The following is a 16,713-nucleotide window of genomic DNA, read 5'->3' on the forward strand; positions in this document are numbered from 1 at the left end:
TTTCCTGCTGCACCTTATTTAGCTGCTGTGTACACTAAGCTGATATGCTTATTGTTGAATTTCAGAACATTATATGGATGCCTGGCAAGCTAGGAACTTGCTATACTTTCTACATTATATTCATCTAAGGACTTACAAGGACTTGCTTTTTGTATGTAATCTGAATCTCAGAAGTTCAATTCTGTTATTTTTAGTATATTTGTAAGAGAGGGAACTTTCCCATCAGTCTGTCACTGGAGCTGTGGGATGAACTAATTGGTGGGATCAGTATTTCTAAGGGAAGATGGAAAAATCACCATTATGTGTTTTGCCTTAATGTGATGAACAATGTAAAGTGAAGAGTAACAAGACAGTCAAGCCTTGTGTTTAAAATAGCAACTGAATTGTCTACCACAAGGCATGAGTATGCTGAAGACTCCATTTTAAAAGACTGTACTGAACTCTTAACGTGTTGACTGTGAGCTTGACGTAGAAGTAAGCATTTTAGCCTTTCTCTAATCTCTGTGTACAAGAAGATAAAGAATGCTTGGAGAACTGTATCAGTAAGACTGTTTATACAAAGCTCATAATGCTAACTCTTCTTCTGTCCTTTAAGCTTCTGCCTTCATATCCCTGTCTGCTCAATCCACTGCACACATTCTCTGAGTTCAGCTAGTGTAAGCTTAGGAGGTGAGAAAAGTGTTCAGTTTCTTACATGGAAGAACCACTAGTCAGGGTAAGTAAGAATTTTTCTAGCTAGAGGAGGAATCTTTTCCTACGTCAGTAACTTATGACAGACTGTAGAGACTTAGGAAATTAATTAAGCAGTAGATGTTCCTCATGCAGTTGTTAGACAGAGATTTCAAGTGATGAAGGTTCAGTACAAAAATAAAATCTTGAGACTGTGCTCAAGAACTGGTAATAAAGTTAGATCATCAAAGTGCTGCTTTACTCTGGGAATAGCAGTGTCTACACTGTGAACAATGTCTACAAGAACATGAAACATTAGCCAGTAATAGATCTTGTGTAGATGAGCTACAGATTCTGTATGTCATATCCTGTACCCTTCCCTACAGTTTTCAACACAGATATCTGCAAGATGTGGCAGAGCCACTTTCCATAACTAGAATAATGATTTCTTTGAGGATTGTAATTTCTCTTCAAGAGTACCTACATACTGATAGTGGCCATCTTTAACACAAAAACCTCTTCTTTCAGGTGCTTTAGTTATCACTTGTTAAATGTTACTGCTTCCTTATTATTAGAGACATTTTTTACTTAATATGTTTCTTGAGCTAAATGAAATTTTTGCGAAGAACCATCAAGCAATGTAACTGTAGGTAAGGCCTTGTTCTAAATGTAGAACTTACACTGAAGGAGGCTAGTCTTATCAGAAGCTAAGCACAAAGCTGATGTTATAAAAGATAATCCTTTTGTCTTGTCCTAAAACTATTTCACAATGCATGCATGAAACAAAAAAAATGGAAGTGAGCACACACTTGAGACTTTGTGGGGAGACAGTGGTCCAGGTTCAACAGAACATACGGAGAACAGGCTTTTCAGCACTGTGCAGCTGGTCTTGAGCTGCTGAGGAGACTATAGGCAGTATTTCAGGCTATGTCAGAAGTAGTATTGGAAAATGGGATCTCTTTTGAGTTTAGGACAAGGACTGCATGGGAATCTCGGAAGAGAATTGAAGTACTTTGGAAAACTGAGTGAAGGAAGCTTTTTCACCTCCTTGTCCATGATCACTTTGAAATGTCAGACAAAAGTAGGGAAAAACTGATGAAGTTACTGTGAGGACTCATTCTTAAAGAAGAATTCTCTGTCATCTGGCCTCAGCTGATTTTGGTAAGACTCTTTAGCTTCAAAAGACCTGTTTGAGCATTCTTCAATGTGTGTTGGCTCACAATACAGGGGAGTACAGCAGACAGAGTAACCAGTATTTAAGGTTTATCTTAAATTGGGTTTTCAGAGGAGCTGACCTTAGCCTATGCTTGCTCTGTACTCAGTGGGTAAAGAGAAGGGAGAAGGCTCATTGAAAGGACTGCTCCTAATAACAAAATCCTCTAAGATCTGAAATTAGCCTTCATGTTCAAATGCTACACAGATTGTGATTATAGTCTCTCATACACTAGTCAGATGAATGGCCATTTGTAAGGAAGAGCTTGCATTTCACAGAATGACTGAAGACATCATTTGCAGATTGAAGACAACATATTGCAGTAGCAATAGCTACTATAAATCTCACTGCAAGTCATCTATAAGCTTGAGGTTTCGCACACTGTACTGTCAAGTTAGTGTTCAGTGAACTAAAAAAAAACCCCAGAAAACTAAATAAATTCTTGAAGCTGCATTGTGTGTGAGAAGTGCTTAAAAAAGGCTGAGCCCTAACAATCATAGTATCCGTAGTAATCTTTTAGACCACAGCAAACTAAATGGTACAACTTTTAGTGTACTTTAAATGGTACATTGTGATTTGCTAAAAAAAGAAGAAAATACTGCAAGCATGTGTATTGAATACTTTTAAAACTCAAGTAGGAGGTTATGTGTTGGATGGAAAGGGTTCAGCTGATGCCTTGAACAAAACTATAAAAATGTTTCAATTGTTTAGGTAGCAGAAAAACTGAATATATGCTGATTATTTCCAGGGCAGTGATAAAAGTCACATCTCCTTAGAAAAATAATTTGATTTTTGAAGAGTTTTTAGTTATTTCTCCATAGCTAGTAGGTGTTTCATTATGTAGATATTTCAGTTTTTTAATGTGGTGTATGTGAAAACGCTGAGGCATATTCACAGTCAGTGTTTATTTCTATCCCTTGCAGTTGAAGTATCCTTGAAAGTGTTAGAGCAATTAAAAGTTACTTCTGTAAGTTGATGAGGGTTTTACAGTTATTTTTTTAAGATCTCTGAGGGTGATAAAGATGAGGGTCATAGGCAAATGCGTTTAGCTGCTGCTTATATTTTCTTTGCAATGTATGAAATTATCTTTTTATGCTATTCTGAACTTTAAAATAATCTGCTTTTCCGTGAGGTTACCTGCAATGTGGTACATTCATAAATAACTTCCAACAAAGAATTCAAGAGAATTCTTCGGTCACATGTATGATTCTTGCATGAAAGCGAGGAATCTTATTAAGTAAAATGTATGAACTCACAAACATTTCACATTACAGTTGAATTGATATACACCTAACAGGGATTTTTTGCATAAGGAGTGTTATCTATTGAGATTTGGTTATTTCCACATGTTTTCTAGAAATGATGAGAAATAATGTTCTGTTTTCATAGAATAATTCTCACAAATTCATAAACAAGATGGGCCTTATTTTGTATCCGTTTTAAAAGCATTATCAGAAGGGATGTTCTCTAGGATGAAATTATTTGAGCAGATATCCTGATTGGGTTTAGTTACAAGTATATGAGTTCTGTGAATAGTTAAAAAAACAGAAACAGTAGAAGTGATTGTAAATGCCTTTTAAATAATAAGGTGAAGCTTAGAGTAATTGGATTGTGTATTTGCAAGCAGTAGGATTTATATTTAAGAGACAGGAGTAGATTATATGTAAAGGGAAGTGCTGTTGCTTTGGAAAATAAATAAATCCCATGAGATTCTGTTCCTTCTTGCTTCACGTTTGTCCTTTTTTACCCATGAAAGAAAATGGCTGTCCTGGATATCTCTTCAGTAGCTCATTGTCTTGGGTTTTGATAGGTTGTGCAAAGAAAACTTAGAAAGGTATATTTGATCAATCTTAAGAAAGAGAACTTTTGGAGGAATTAGTAGGTGTTAATTAGCATTTTCATGTAGGATAGCCATAAGGATATTTTTGGTACATTCAGAATTATTTTTCTTTTTTTTTTCTTAATTGTCTGGGTTGTACTCAAGTAATCATCTTGATGCCAATTATAAAAAAAATTAATTTATTTACGTCGAGAGTAGTACAGCCATTAAGGCTCCTAAGGTCAAAGGTAATGCTGATTTTTGCCTGTTATCATTATTATTCAAATAGCATGGAATAAGTACAATGATTAATATACTGCTTCTTTTTTATTTCAGATTTCTCAGGGGACAAAATTTTGCTTATTCATACCTTCTACTGTGGCAAAATGCATTATTTTCCTCGCCAAAAACCAGCAGCATAACGCCCATCTGACACATGCCTCAAGGAACTCCTATTTAAAGTCTGTTGTAAGTAAGTCAAATTAAAAACTTGCTTAAAGGTAGCTTTAATCAGCTGTGTATCTATTTACAGTTCAAGAATAAGCAGCTGTAACAGGATAACTAATCTTAGCAGTCTGACTTTTCAACAGCAGCTGTTTGCTTTTAAATTAAAGTGTAGGAGGAAATAACTAGCTGTAGAGCAGAGGTTGAGGTTGGGCTGTTTCCTGACCCCTGTGTGCCCATGTGTCACACCTGAGTGTTCTGTTCCTCCCTCCACACCCTCATAAAGCTGCTTGTGTTACCTTGCAGATCAGGAGCTGTGGGGTTATGCGTGAATAACATGATCAAAAAGATTATCTGCATTGGAAATTAAGACTGAGGTGCCTGTTGCTATGGCAATTAATTTTAGAATTCGCAGTGTAGAAGTAGGGAGCTAAAAACTCCAAATATAAGAAGCAGCAAGTGGTTAAGCTGGTCTGCGTTGTGTTGGTTGCTGAGCTGTGTGCATTTCACAGTTCCAGGTGTTTCGTTTTCCAGGCTACACAAATTTGAAAAAAAATCATGAAACTATATTTTTGTATCTAATAATGGTTATTCAGACATCTTGCTTTTTACATACCAAAGTAAATTTTATGCATACAGAGTAGGAGAGATATGTTTTTATGACAAAAAACTGCGTTCAGATTAGAGTTTTGGCCAGCATACCTTCTTTATTTGGAAGGATGGCATTTGAAGGAACACGTTCAATATTTGGAAACAATATCTTCTTTCAGCATCAGGAAAAGCTTATAGATGAGGAAAATAAGGAAAAAATTCTCAACGAGGAAAAAATCTAGCTTGTTCATACTGCCTCTGTAGCAATACATTCTAGTGGAGGAAATGGACAGTACTTAATGAAACTGTACATTTAATAAGAGACCTTAGATTAATATCTGAAACACTACTTGTTATATTTCCAATACAGTATAATACTGCCTACTTCTTTATCACTGTCCCAGATAAAAGAATAATTGATACTTGAATTTGATTTAATATGGGACTCTTTGTTTTAGGGCAATTCCAATTTTATCAGTGATGTTACATTTATCTCTTGCACTACTGCTTTCTGTCAGAAAACAATTAGGACCTTTGTGAATGAAATCTGGGAAACATTGCAATTGTCTTACGTTCATTCTCCTTTTCTGTTGTCCTCAATGAAAAAAGAAACAATATAGCAATGCTTGCTTTTTTTTTTTTCTTTTCTTTTCTTTTTTTTTCTTCTTTTTCTTTAATCCTGAAAAAATACTAAGGGATGTAGAGAATCCTTACCTGGAAAGGCTCTACCTCCTCTCAGTTTTGGACCCCTATTTTTGTGGGCTTCTCATGTAGCTGGGACATACTTTCCCTCTGGGAGTGTAAACATTCTTGATCAGGAACAATAGAAAGCCCTCTGAATCTCCATGAAAACAGAGTTGTAAAAATGTTCCAGCAGAACATCTGAGGAGAGGAATTAATCCTCCTGCATCTGACATGGGACTGGTGCTGTGCTTTTTGCTAGGCTGCCATCAGTGGTGGAGTGCAAGTAAAGGACATTCCTGTTACCAGTGACTGTAGTGTTAGCAGAGTCACAGAACCACAAAGATTGGAAAAGACCTTCAAGATCATCAGAACATTTTATGGGGGCTTGGGTATTTTAAGGTATTGAGCCCCTATAGCTTTCCATAAAATATTCCTTCAATGGGATTGTGCCATCTTTCTTAATAGCAGACTGGTATTCTCAACTTTTCATTTTTACTTTCTTTTATCTTAGCCTTCAGTCATAGGTTATTTAGACTCTAATTCTTAAATAAATCATCCCAAAATATGGTTTAATGGTGTCTTTTATCAATAGTTCTAGCTTCAAATAAATCAAATAAATCAGCAAATAGTAGACCTTTTAAATTAACAGCATTTCTGAAAATTGAAACGTAAGTGTGCTTTTAAAATACTTCCCAGTTGGTGTCAGAACTTTGGCAGTATTATTCCTAGAATTGAACTTAAAATAGTTGAACAGTTCTCTTCTCTTGGTTAATAGCTGTTCTCTGCTGGTTCCCATAGAGGTTTAGTGTGTTGACTGAGGATTGATCAGCATAGCTTCCCTCTTTCTCTATTTTTTTCACCTCTGTCTCTCATGTATCTGTTCAGGGCTTTATCTACACAAGATACTTAGGAAAGTTGGTGCAAGCCAACTAAATGTAGGAATTTAAAGAGGGCAGCCTAGATCCCACCAAGTCTGTGTGCACTCTCCCATTCATAATTAAAGTGGCCTCCAGTGAATTTAGTTTAATTCACTTTGAGCCAAACCAAATTAAGGCCACATTTTATTCCCAGATGAAAGAGTTTCCAAAGGAGTTTAATGGACATGGACAAATACATTTAAATTGATTTGTGTTAATTTTCCTGAGTTCCATTATGTAGACAAAACCTTAGCAATAATGCCTGATTGGAGCTTTTGTTTTTCTTCCTCCTTGCTCTTCTTTATATGTTAATTTTAGAATTAACATATAAATACCCCACTTTTGCCATCAGGTCTAGTACATATTTCCTTTTTTAGGTAGTTATCATAACTTTGGCAGCTTCAACTAATGCCTTTTAATTCATTACTGTAACTACATCTGCTGCCAAGATCTTATTCATCCAGCCACTTTTGAAAACATTTTTTTACAGATATTGCAGAACAGAGTGATTATTATTGCAGAGAAATTGTGACCACATGTCCCTTCGATAATATAACTACGCAGTGGCTCTTAATGGAGTGATCTGCCATTCTGGTGTAGAACTCAGTCAAGTGCAGCTAATTTTAATGGTGACAGATTAAAACTGCTTGTATGGCTTTGTAGTTGGTCTTCCCAGCTCAATATAGAGGCTATAAGGAGCGTTTTGGTGAAGTGTATAATAGTGTAAATGGCACAGTTTGTGCAGATATGTTTCCTGAATATTATTTTATTTCTTTCATCTGAGTTCTATGAGGAGGGTGGGCTTAGTCGTACTAAACAGATTGCAAAATTTATGTCCTCTTCATCTCTGGTAGAAGTGCATAATATACGTGTAGTTGTATTGGAGATGCTCTTTTGGCTGTGAGGTTAAAAACTGGCTTTCATCTTTATATTCTTGGCAGCTAAAACTGGAAGCTATTTGAAGATAGAAGTCTTTAAAACAAAATGGATATGTTGTTGGCAAAGTAATCTCTAATTTGACTGTATCCCATTCATAAAAAAACCCAAACAACAAGACAAAGTAGAATACTTGAGTGAGGCCAAGTGTAAAATACTTGGCCATTAAAATTCTGTGTTACAGAAGTTTGAGCATAAGTATCTTCTCAGCTTCAGTTATTATGTGTGCTATGATCTGAGATCTATTCTGAGGGTGTTTTGACTTTAACAGCTTTATGCATTGTGTGGAAAGGCTGCCTTGTGTCCAGTGATTTATAGTCAAACTTGAATTTCTGGTGGGATAGCCACATCAGACAAGAAAATATGATGCAGACACACTTCTGGAGCAGCAGCTGAAACCCAGAAGATACTACACTCCCATATACATGGTGTTCCTGTGAGGCAATCTGAAAAGCTGGGTGCCTGCATGAACTACTAGTTTCCTTAAAGCTGACGTTCCCCTCCTAAACAAATCTTCTCTAATGGATTTGATTGTTTAATTACAGTTTTTACCTTAATAGTTTTTATCTTATGTATGAACATTTGGCAAAGTGTTACCTAATGAAGATTGGAGCAGCTTTAGATATGTAAGAACCAAATGAAAACTGCCTGGGTTACTAAAAAAATTAAAGCCTTTATGAAGCTCTAAGTAAATATATTTTGCATGCAGAAAAGAATGAAAAATCACACAGCCTGATCTCAAAAAAATTAAATGTTTTGCTAGGAAGAGACAGTCTTATTTGGTGCATTGGTTCAATTTCATGATATTGTCAAGATTTTAGATGTTCTCCATCAAATATGACATGTCAGAAAGAATTGCTTTCAAAGTCTGGAGCTGTGCACAGACAGGGTCTTGCTGCCTTCACAACCAAAAATGCAAGCATCATGAACATTGAACACGAGGGTTCTGCACTTAGCCTGCATATTGCCAAACCACCAGCTGAGAGGAATCAGGAACAGGTATTTAGCCTTGCCACACTGCAGGGAAATTAAAAAAGTTAAGGGGGAACTGGTTTAATGCAATCAGTGCCTTTCCACTGGCTTCCCAGAACACTGAGACTGGGCATGTTATTGATGGTGCTTATTTCATCCTTTCTTTGAAAATCATAAAAGTGAAAAATCTTAGTTGCACTTTAATCCTTACGTGCTCCTCAGGGCTTGTCCACTGTGCATTGTTTGTGTAGTGTTTTCTTTCTGTTCCTCACTTCTCTTCTGTCAGCTATTTGTATTCTGAAGGCATGGGATTTGTTTTAACATACTTGCTCTTGCTTCATTAGTTGGCCCTGTGCATCTCTTTCCATCTGTTTGGAAAGAAATGTCTTAAGTTGTTTAACTGGAGGAAGCTATTTCATTTTGAAGATGTCAAATTTAGATTCAGATTTAGACTGTTTACTTCCAAGTGTGGCTCAGTTTTAGGAAAGAGCTACTTAAAGCAGAAGAAAAGATCAAGTATAACTGAATTGTATTAAATTGATTTCAAGTTCTATTGCATCTTAATATTTAGAAGCAATCAAAGCTTGTTCTTTAAAGACTTTAAAAATGCTTTTTCTTACAATGTGCAACAAATTATCCTCTTGCACTGCCTCATATTTTGCATTGTTTCAATACAAAGTATTTATAGAATAAATTTGGTTAGAAAATGAGTGAAAACTAAGGTCTTCGTTGTGTTTTGAGGGTCAAGATGTTTATATTCAGTTTAAAGTGATATTTGTGTATTGTGCCACATTTAAAAAAAACCAATCTGCAAGTATATATAGGTGTCTGTGCTGCAAAAGGAATGGAGCTTGTTGACAGGTGGGTATAATGTGGATGATTGTGGTAGATCTCCTCCAAGTGTGACTACTTAAAGTGTAAGCTGTGTCAGGGCTCTGACTAGCCACCTGGAGGAAAGCTGGTGGTTGGAGGTTTTCTAGGTGAGGAGAGACTATCTTCATCTGGTGAGATCAGTAAATCTGGTAGCCATCTGGCTTCTGAATCACTGCCTCCTTTACAGTTTATTTTCTTGCTTAGTAGTTTTTACAATTCCATCTGGGTGAGTTTTCACAGCTAATGGTATTTTTCTGGCAAATAGAATTTTTTTTTTTAATGACTTTTTGTTGTTGTTGGGTTTTGGTTTGTTAGGGGTTGTTTTTTTCCTTCCCCTCTAAATTCTAGAGAGCTGAGAAAACAACTCCCTTTAGGGAAATGATAGTGCTAGTTCAAATGCAGACAGGAAGAATCCTACCAACTCTGTTCCTTGCTTTCAGAGTGCAGAGCATTCTGAAAGTTAAGGCTTTTTGTAAAGGCTTTTCATGAAGGGGAGTTAGTACAAGCAACAGACCACTTGCCACTTGTAAAAATGATTACTACAAAATGGGGTAGAGAGGTGATGTTTGCTGCCTGAAAAAAGGAAAATTGTTATGACATGGTTAGCAGTTACTGTTAGCAAAGTAGTAGGAAACCTAGTTGAGTTTTGGAGAGGGCTTTATGGGGCTGGGTGGGAGGAGTTTGGTTCGGAGGGGTGTTTGGGTTTTGTTTTTTGTTTTTTACTAAAGCTGTTAATATTTGTGGGTTTGGTAAGCACCACATTCAGATTATAATGTTTCAGGGACTTCATAAGACCTTATCATGAGGCATGAGTTTTCACAGCAAATTGCTCCTCAGTTGCATGTGTAGCAGAGATTTTAGTTGTCTCTTACAGCATTGGATGGGCTTAATTTAGAACTGTTGGAGTTTACATGGAAACTGCAGAAGTCCATCTCCAGTCAGCACAGTCCTATAGATCTTATTTAATTTTTAAGTACTCCAACACAGGGAACCAGGTATTCAGTGGTGGATTTGTTCTGTTTTCTTTCATTTTTAGCATTCATTAATGTTTCATCATTGATTCCTCTATCTTTTCAGACACATCTGTCTGAATAAACATATCTAATTTAGGCCTGATGAGTAACAGGAAGAATTAATTAGCATGGATATTTTTGTGTAGATGTTCTAAGCACAGTAGTAGGACCCAGAGCCTGGAGAATTACTTGGCACAGTGCACAGGAATAGAGGGAGCATTGGACTAGAAAACTTTTTCCTCACTCTGTCATGGATTTGGAAGGTCTGGATTGGATGTGCTTCCTTGGTGTTTGACACAAGTCAGGTGTTTCCTACCTGTGCAGCTATTTTATCATTATATACTGGGATGAGTTAAGAATGAAAGGTGTCTATTGACATGGTTAGTGTATGGGCTCTGATAATCAAGAGGCACTTTTGAGGTGATGGGTGATGTCAGAAATGCAGAAAGAGATGGATCTTCTGCTTTTACAAGGATGTCTTTTCAATACTGATGGTGAAAATACTGAAATAAAGCTCATACCCAGGCAACTCATGAATTTACTCCTTCAGACTGATATGCACTTCACTTTTCCCAATTTCCGAGCAGCCTAGACCCCACACATAGTGACTGTACTGGGTCACCCAGCTGGTGCATTTTTAATTAGCAGTCATTATACTGCTTTATCCCTTTTGTTACCTGAAATTCACTAATGCTCTGTAGTGTTCACCTGTGGCAGGTTCTTTTAGCTTGATCCATATGTTACTGTCCTGCTGCTTACGATTGGTTTCATTCTTTCTCCTAGGAACTAAAGAAATTGTCTTAGGTTTATCATGATCTCTTTGTCTGGATGTTAGTGCTGTTTGGTACAGTGGATCTATGTAGGAGTTGTTGGGGTTTTAAAAAAAATGAAAGTAGCATTTTTGTCTTGCATTTGCATTGAAACACAGGAGAGGCTTCAGTTGCTACAAATCTTAGCTGCCAAATTTGGCCATAATCCACCGGGGTAATTCTCTTACAGAAGCATCCACGTTCCTTTTAACCAGCCTCCTCAATATTTCTAGCTTTCATTTTGTTCCTACATCTTCATTATGTTACTTCTTAGAAATGTTCCTCTTACCCAGTGGTGACCCAAAGACGCAGTCTGTGGTCCTTCAGTGGACTTGCTCCAGTATGTCTGTGTCTTTCCTGTGCTGGGGAGACAGAAATGGACACAACACTCTAGATGAGTCTCAGCAGGGCTGAATAGATGGGAAAGGATGACATCCACTGCTATCCTAATGCTATCCTAATTATTATATAGTTGTATAAACAGTATCAAAGGATATGTGTAGAAGTGGTATAAAATATACAAAGGTACTGTGTAGGGGCCAGAAAACTGTGAAGTGGGTAGGGTTAGGAATAGTGTTACCTGTTTTGATACTGAAAACCATGTAATTGTGTTACCACATCCCACATACTTCCAGTATGTTGGAGTAAGCTGGGTTTTGCAGGCAGTCCTCATGGATGAGGCTGAGCAGGACCCCCACCTCCTGGGGCAGAAGGCAAATGACGTTTGTACTCTACCTGGCATACGTACTTCCGGGAAGAGGCAATTTCTAAAAAAACAAAGGCACTCCATTTCTAAGGTTAAATATGGGCAGGTGATTGCACAGACAGTAGGAAAGGACTGAGTTTCATTTGGGGAACAGTGAAATCAACTGGTTTCCAGTTTCTTCCACAGTTTAGTTCTCTGTAGGTGTGGTACAAGTGAGAGCCGACCAATATCATAATTTCAGCGCCATTAGGAAATCTCCATGCTAGTCACTCCCCTTGGTACATGGTAAAGTGGCAACTGAGCCTATGAGGAGGAATTAACAGGAAAAATCTAATTAATGTTCAAAAGGTAAAATTTGACCAATGATGAATAACAAGCATGAAAGTAAAACATACACACTTGATTATGTTGTGTATCGTTTAACTTCATCCTGTTTGCCTTGCTTTGCACTGTTTCTATAGCAGTGCAGGCAGGGTAGAAGTACAGAGATACCTTTAGCATAACTGTGTTTTGAATGCCAGATGCTTTAATAGATTGTCTAGCACCATCTTCTCTTGAGGTGCCTGCTTTAATTTTTATTTGATACTTATAGGGAACATTGCCTAGAAGGATGGGTTTCACTTTTCAGGAACGGAAAAGTAGGTACAAAATGCAGTAGGGCAGATGTATTTTTGTTAGCCATGGATTTGGCAAGAAAAACTCCCCTGCCAGATATATATATCATGTTTAACATAATGTGACATAATAAGGCAAAACATGTTCAGCTTCCTACCAGGTCCCTAGATTTATGCCCCTAGGATTAAGATTGCTCCCCACAGACTGTTTAAAAATACAGAAAAAACTGTACAGTAGCTACAGTATTGTTAACTGGTGAGAATATGGCTGTTATGTGATTGATCACTTCCATTGGGATAGAATGGCCATCTTGTAATTTTGTTCTCCAAAACTGGATCTCTTGTGTAGGTTCTCTGACATTGCTTGGTTTTATGGCAAAACTGGTACTCAGGAAGACTTGAATTATTCTTTCTCAAACACTTCTTTTCACTGTGTTGCCCCACATGATGATCTCGATGTACTGTGGGTGTTTGGGGGCTTTACCCTTTTCCTGTGTGATCTGTAACTATCCATGGAGATGGTAGTGCTGTACTTCCATCCCTGAGGCAGTCAGTTCCAGGTGTATTGGGCACCCTTCCAGGTAGACAGCACAGTCTACCTCTAGGTAGACACAGGCCAAGCAATGACAGTGATACGATGGTTGTGCTTTGAGTGAAAAGTGCTTGTGTTTAGCTGGATTGGATTCCTCAGGTTGCAGAATTATTTACAAGCTGCACATAAGAAAAATAGGAAACATTAAGAAAGAGAAAACCATCCAGTGCGAGAGATCAACAGTTTCTAGGCTAAGGCAGAGATGGATGATAAATGTTGTTTATTTTAATACTGTAAATTGAATATTTTAGCATTTTAAATAGTCTAGTTCGAGGAAGAGAGAAAAAAAATGTTGTTTCCATTTTGGAGTATATTCTAAAATCCTGTTTCTTTTTCTCCTTGGCAGATGGATGCCTTCTAGCCAACCAGTGAGCCCTGCTGCTGCTGCGTGTCTGGCAGCTTCTCTGAATGAGCACATGACTCTTGATATGGATGCAGTCCTGTCAGACTTTGTTCGGTCCACAGGGGCAGAGCCAGGTCTGGCAAGAGACTTACTGGAAGGTAAGCTTTCAGGACATAAGTATTTCCAATGTTCACTGCTTCCCTAAAGCAAGAACCAGTCATAAAAAGAGAACTCTGGTCTATGGGAACAGACATGTCTTAGTATTTTGACTAATAAGTCAATTCCTGATATAATCTGACCATAGATTATACTCATGTAGGTGTTTTCAGCAAAAGCCTTAATAAGTTCTCAGTTAGGTTGCTGTATTTGTCATTATTAACCATCATGCCTTAAAAGTATATGTGTCAGGGAGACAGGGGAGGGGGCTTGAGCTGAATTCTGTAATTTTCAACTGTCTGAAAGTAGTTGTGAATTTTTCAACATACTGTGCAAAGCAGCTAAGTTTAGTCTCAATGGGACTTACTGTAAAGTGAAGAAGCCAGAGATGTTTTGGGGCCCCAGTGATTAATACACATACGTGAACTTTGTGGTATGGGAGTCAAATGGCTAGGTGGAAAACGTGTAGGAAGACATACCTGAAAAGTAACTGGGTCTTTCTATTGTACTCTAGTTGTTTTAAGTTTATCACCTTAAGAGGGTAGAGACATGTTGGCTATTAGAAGGCATTTTGTACTAAGTTGTTTTTGTTCATTTCTTCTGATGTGGGCTTAACAGTTGTGAAGATAGGAAGTTAGAAATGAGTAGGTGGTGTCTGTAAATTGGAAGGCAGGTCTGTGGGTTAGATACACTGGACTTCTCTGGAATTTTTCAGTTGTTTTAATATGCTTTAAGAGGTTATTTATTAACTCAAAGTAACTACTGAACAGCCACTGCAGACTTAAAAGTGTACATCAGTGTATAGATCTTTTTGAAAGAAAAATTTTACTTTATCATATGTATTTGAAAGCTTTAAATTTTGCTCTAAGTTATATTTTTACTCTGGGCTTTTCAATAGTAAGGATTGTTAAATTATTAACACAGAGGTGTGCACAATTTTGCAGCATTTCCAAGTCATCTGTTTTCCATGTGATAAAACCTTAGAATACCTGGCTATGATTATCAGCATTGGCTTTCTATATTTAAGAGACAGAATTTGTCTTACTGGATCAACCCATCACTCTAGCATAGAGTCTCTCTTGGTCTGTTTGAAAAAAACAGAATTTTTTTCTCAGCAGTATCAGACAGATTGTCAGGTATTGTGCTGATAGAGCATTGCTGAAATTTGAACAAGTGTTCCTACGTATCAGAGGTGGTTCAGAAGAGTTACCTGGTTTTCCTTGCTACACTTTTGGATAATGCTTCCAGATAAATATAAAATAGTATTTTTCTGTGTGATATTTCTCATTTCTGTAGATTAATAAATTGACATAATATGTATTAACAAAGAAATAAGCAATTAAATTATTCTGAACAGCCTACCATACATATGCATCTAGCCCAAATTAGTTACTGCTACACAGAAATTTATTTATTTGCACCTGGTCTTGGAATGATGGTGTCTGTATAGTATTTTCTGTTCAAAATTTGAAAACAGTGTGCCTGAACAATTTTGAGAAATGTCAATATTTGATTGTAGCTTGTAGCCCCAAAATTACTGTAATTGAGAATTTTGAGCCAAAAAAGCTTGCTTATATACACTCATATTCCCATGTAATCACTAGTGGTGGTCACTTCCTCTAGGGTCCCATAGCCCTTTTCTCTTTCTGGTCTGCTCACGGATTCTGCTTTTGTAACTTGCTCAGACTGAATGTTCATATGGGGTGTACACATCTTTTTGAGAGCCAGTTCTCATAGTGGTTCCTTTGTTCATCTTTTGGGGGAAGTTTCTTGATTTCCACTATTTTGTAGACAATCAAGAAAATCAGTTTCTACTTCCTTATCCAAATAATGTAGTATATATGTTTTGCTTTGTTTGTCCTGGATGCATCAGAACAGGGTTGTGCACAGTATGTGCTGTTCTCTCCACAGCAAATGGACAAGTAAAATACACACTGTTGCACAGCTAGAAGATCTATACATTGCATAGAGATTACACATAGTTTTGCACATTTTCAGAAACTGTCCTAAATACTGGCTCTGTTGGTGCTTCCATACTCTGTCTGTCCTGCTGGTAAAATCCCTGCAGTTTTTTGCTGTTGAACTTGGTAGTGAGCAGAGCTGCCTGTCTCACTAAAACATTCTGCTTGCTCTGCTTGTGCCTGTCTTCCTCCAAGTGTCCATTTGAAATGAAGGTATAAAGAGGTATTAAAAATATATAGACACAGACATGCTTCTCATTTGTCTTGCTCTTTTTGCCAGCTATTAGTATTCTAAAAGAAATAAATCAATTGCTTTTCTGTCTAATTTTTATAAGCCAAACCTGTTAATATCCAAGTCTCACCTTCTGTCCCTGTATTTTTTCTATGATTTGAAGTAATTAAGAAATGTTTTGTCTATTTAGCTATTTATCTTCCTACTGAAAAGACTGCATTTTGCAATTACATTGCACATGCTGTTGTTTGTATCTTCGCCCAAGTCTCCTTTGGTATTGCACAGGGAGCTTGTGGTCAAATCTGTGCTCAGTTTGATGTTTTGAAATTACCAATTCTTGAATTCTGTGCAGTTGCTTTACTGTTAAGGAGTTCAGGTATCACAGACTTACAGTCTTAAGGGCATTATTTCAATGCATATCTGAAAATGGATGTGAATGCAGACTTTTAAAGCTGCACCAAATTAAAAATGGGGTTTTCTTAGTTGTGCCCAATAAATTAATTTTGTTTTCATGACATGGCTTTGTCTGTGTTCAGAAAAGCCGTATATCTGTCTGGTCACCCATTCATTGCTGGATAAAACTGTATTAGAAATTGCTTAGTTTGTGTTTGTCGAATGTGCAATTTGTGTTTTGTTCCTGCTTTTCAAATACTATCTATTGAGTTTGAAAGGTCAGTTGTAGGTTACTTGCTATTTGCTATTTACGTGAGACAGCTGTAGGAACTTGGAGGAAGTACAAGGAAAGGTATGTGGAGGCAGAGGGGGGCTGATCACTTAACAACACAAAATCCTACACTTCAGTAAGTCATTGTCTTACTCTTTGCATTCTCTTGAGGTTCTCTTGAGTTTTCTTGAGTATGGTAAAAAACTTTCCTTCCATTACAGTTTATTCTGATAATTTGGTAGATTTATTTCTCTTGCTAAAGAAAACTTCTGGAACTTGAGACTACAGTCTGATACATTATAGAGCTGTGTTTTATAAGGGGTTCAGTGATGAGTTGTTTTTTTTTTCCATTAGACTGTACATAAATATTTAAAAACTAAGGCCTTTTCCCAGCTGTTCAGCAGAACTGATTATTTTTGACTGGATGTGTTTTGTAAATGTACATAATTGGTGCTAAAATAGTTAAGCATAGCAAAGTAAGTTAGTCTTAGAGTTCTTTACAGTT

General features: G+C 37.0%; 1 protein-coding gene across 6 annotated transcripts in view; it reads left to right on the top strand.

Annotated features, from left to right (window-relative positions):
- The window catches only part of OTUD7A (OTU deubiquitinase 7A), a 117,777-nt gene that overhangs the window by 54,077 nt on the left and 46,987 nt on the right, over window positions 1-16,713 (top strand). For 5 of the 6 annotated variants that reach the window (XM_051628342.1, XM_051628340.1, XM_051628343.1 and 2 more), the window contains 2 exons: window positions 4,038-4,173; window positions 13,199-13,353. In XM_051628342.1, the coding sequence (XP_051484302.1) occupies window positions 13,203-13,353 (151 nt within the window). In that variant the 5' untranslated portion in view covers window positions 4,038-4,173; window positions 13,199-13,202. The remainder of the gene's footprint in view (window positions 1-4,037; window positions 4,174-13,198; window positions 13,354-16,713) is intronic. The other variant, XM_051628341.1, reaches the window with a different exon arrangement.

The sequence above is a fragment of the Apus apus genome, chromosome 10 (genome assembly GCF_020740795.1).
Source record: "Apus apus isolate bApuApu2 chromosome 10, bApuApu2.pri.cur, whole genome shotgun sequence".
Lineage (NCBI taxonomy): Eukaryota > Metazoa > Chordata > Aves > Apodiformes > Apodidae > Apus > Apus apus.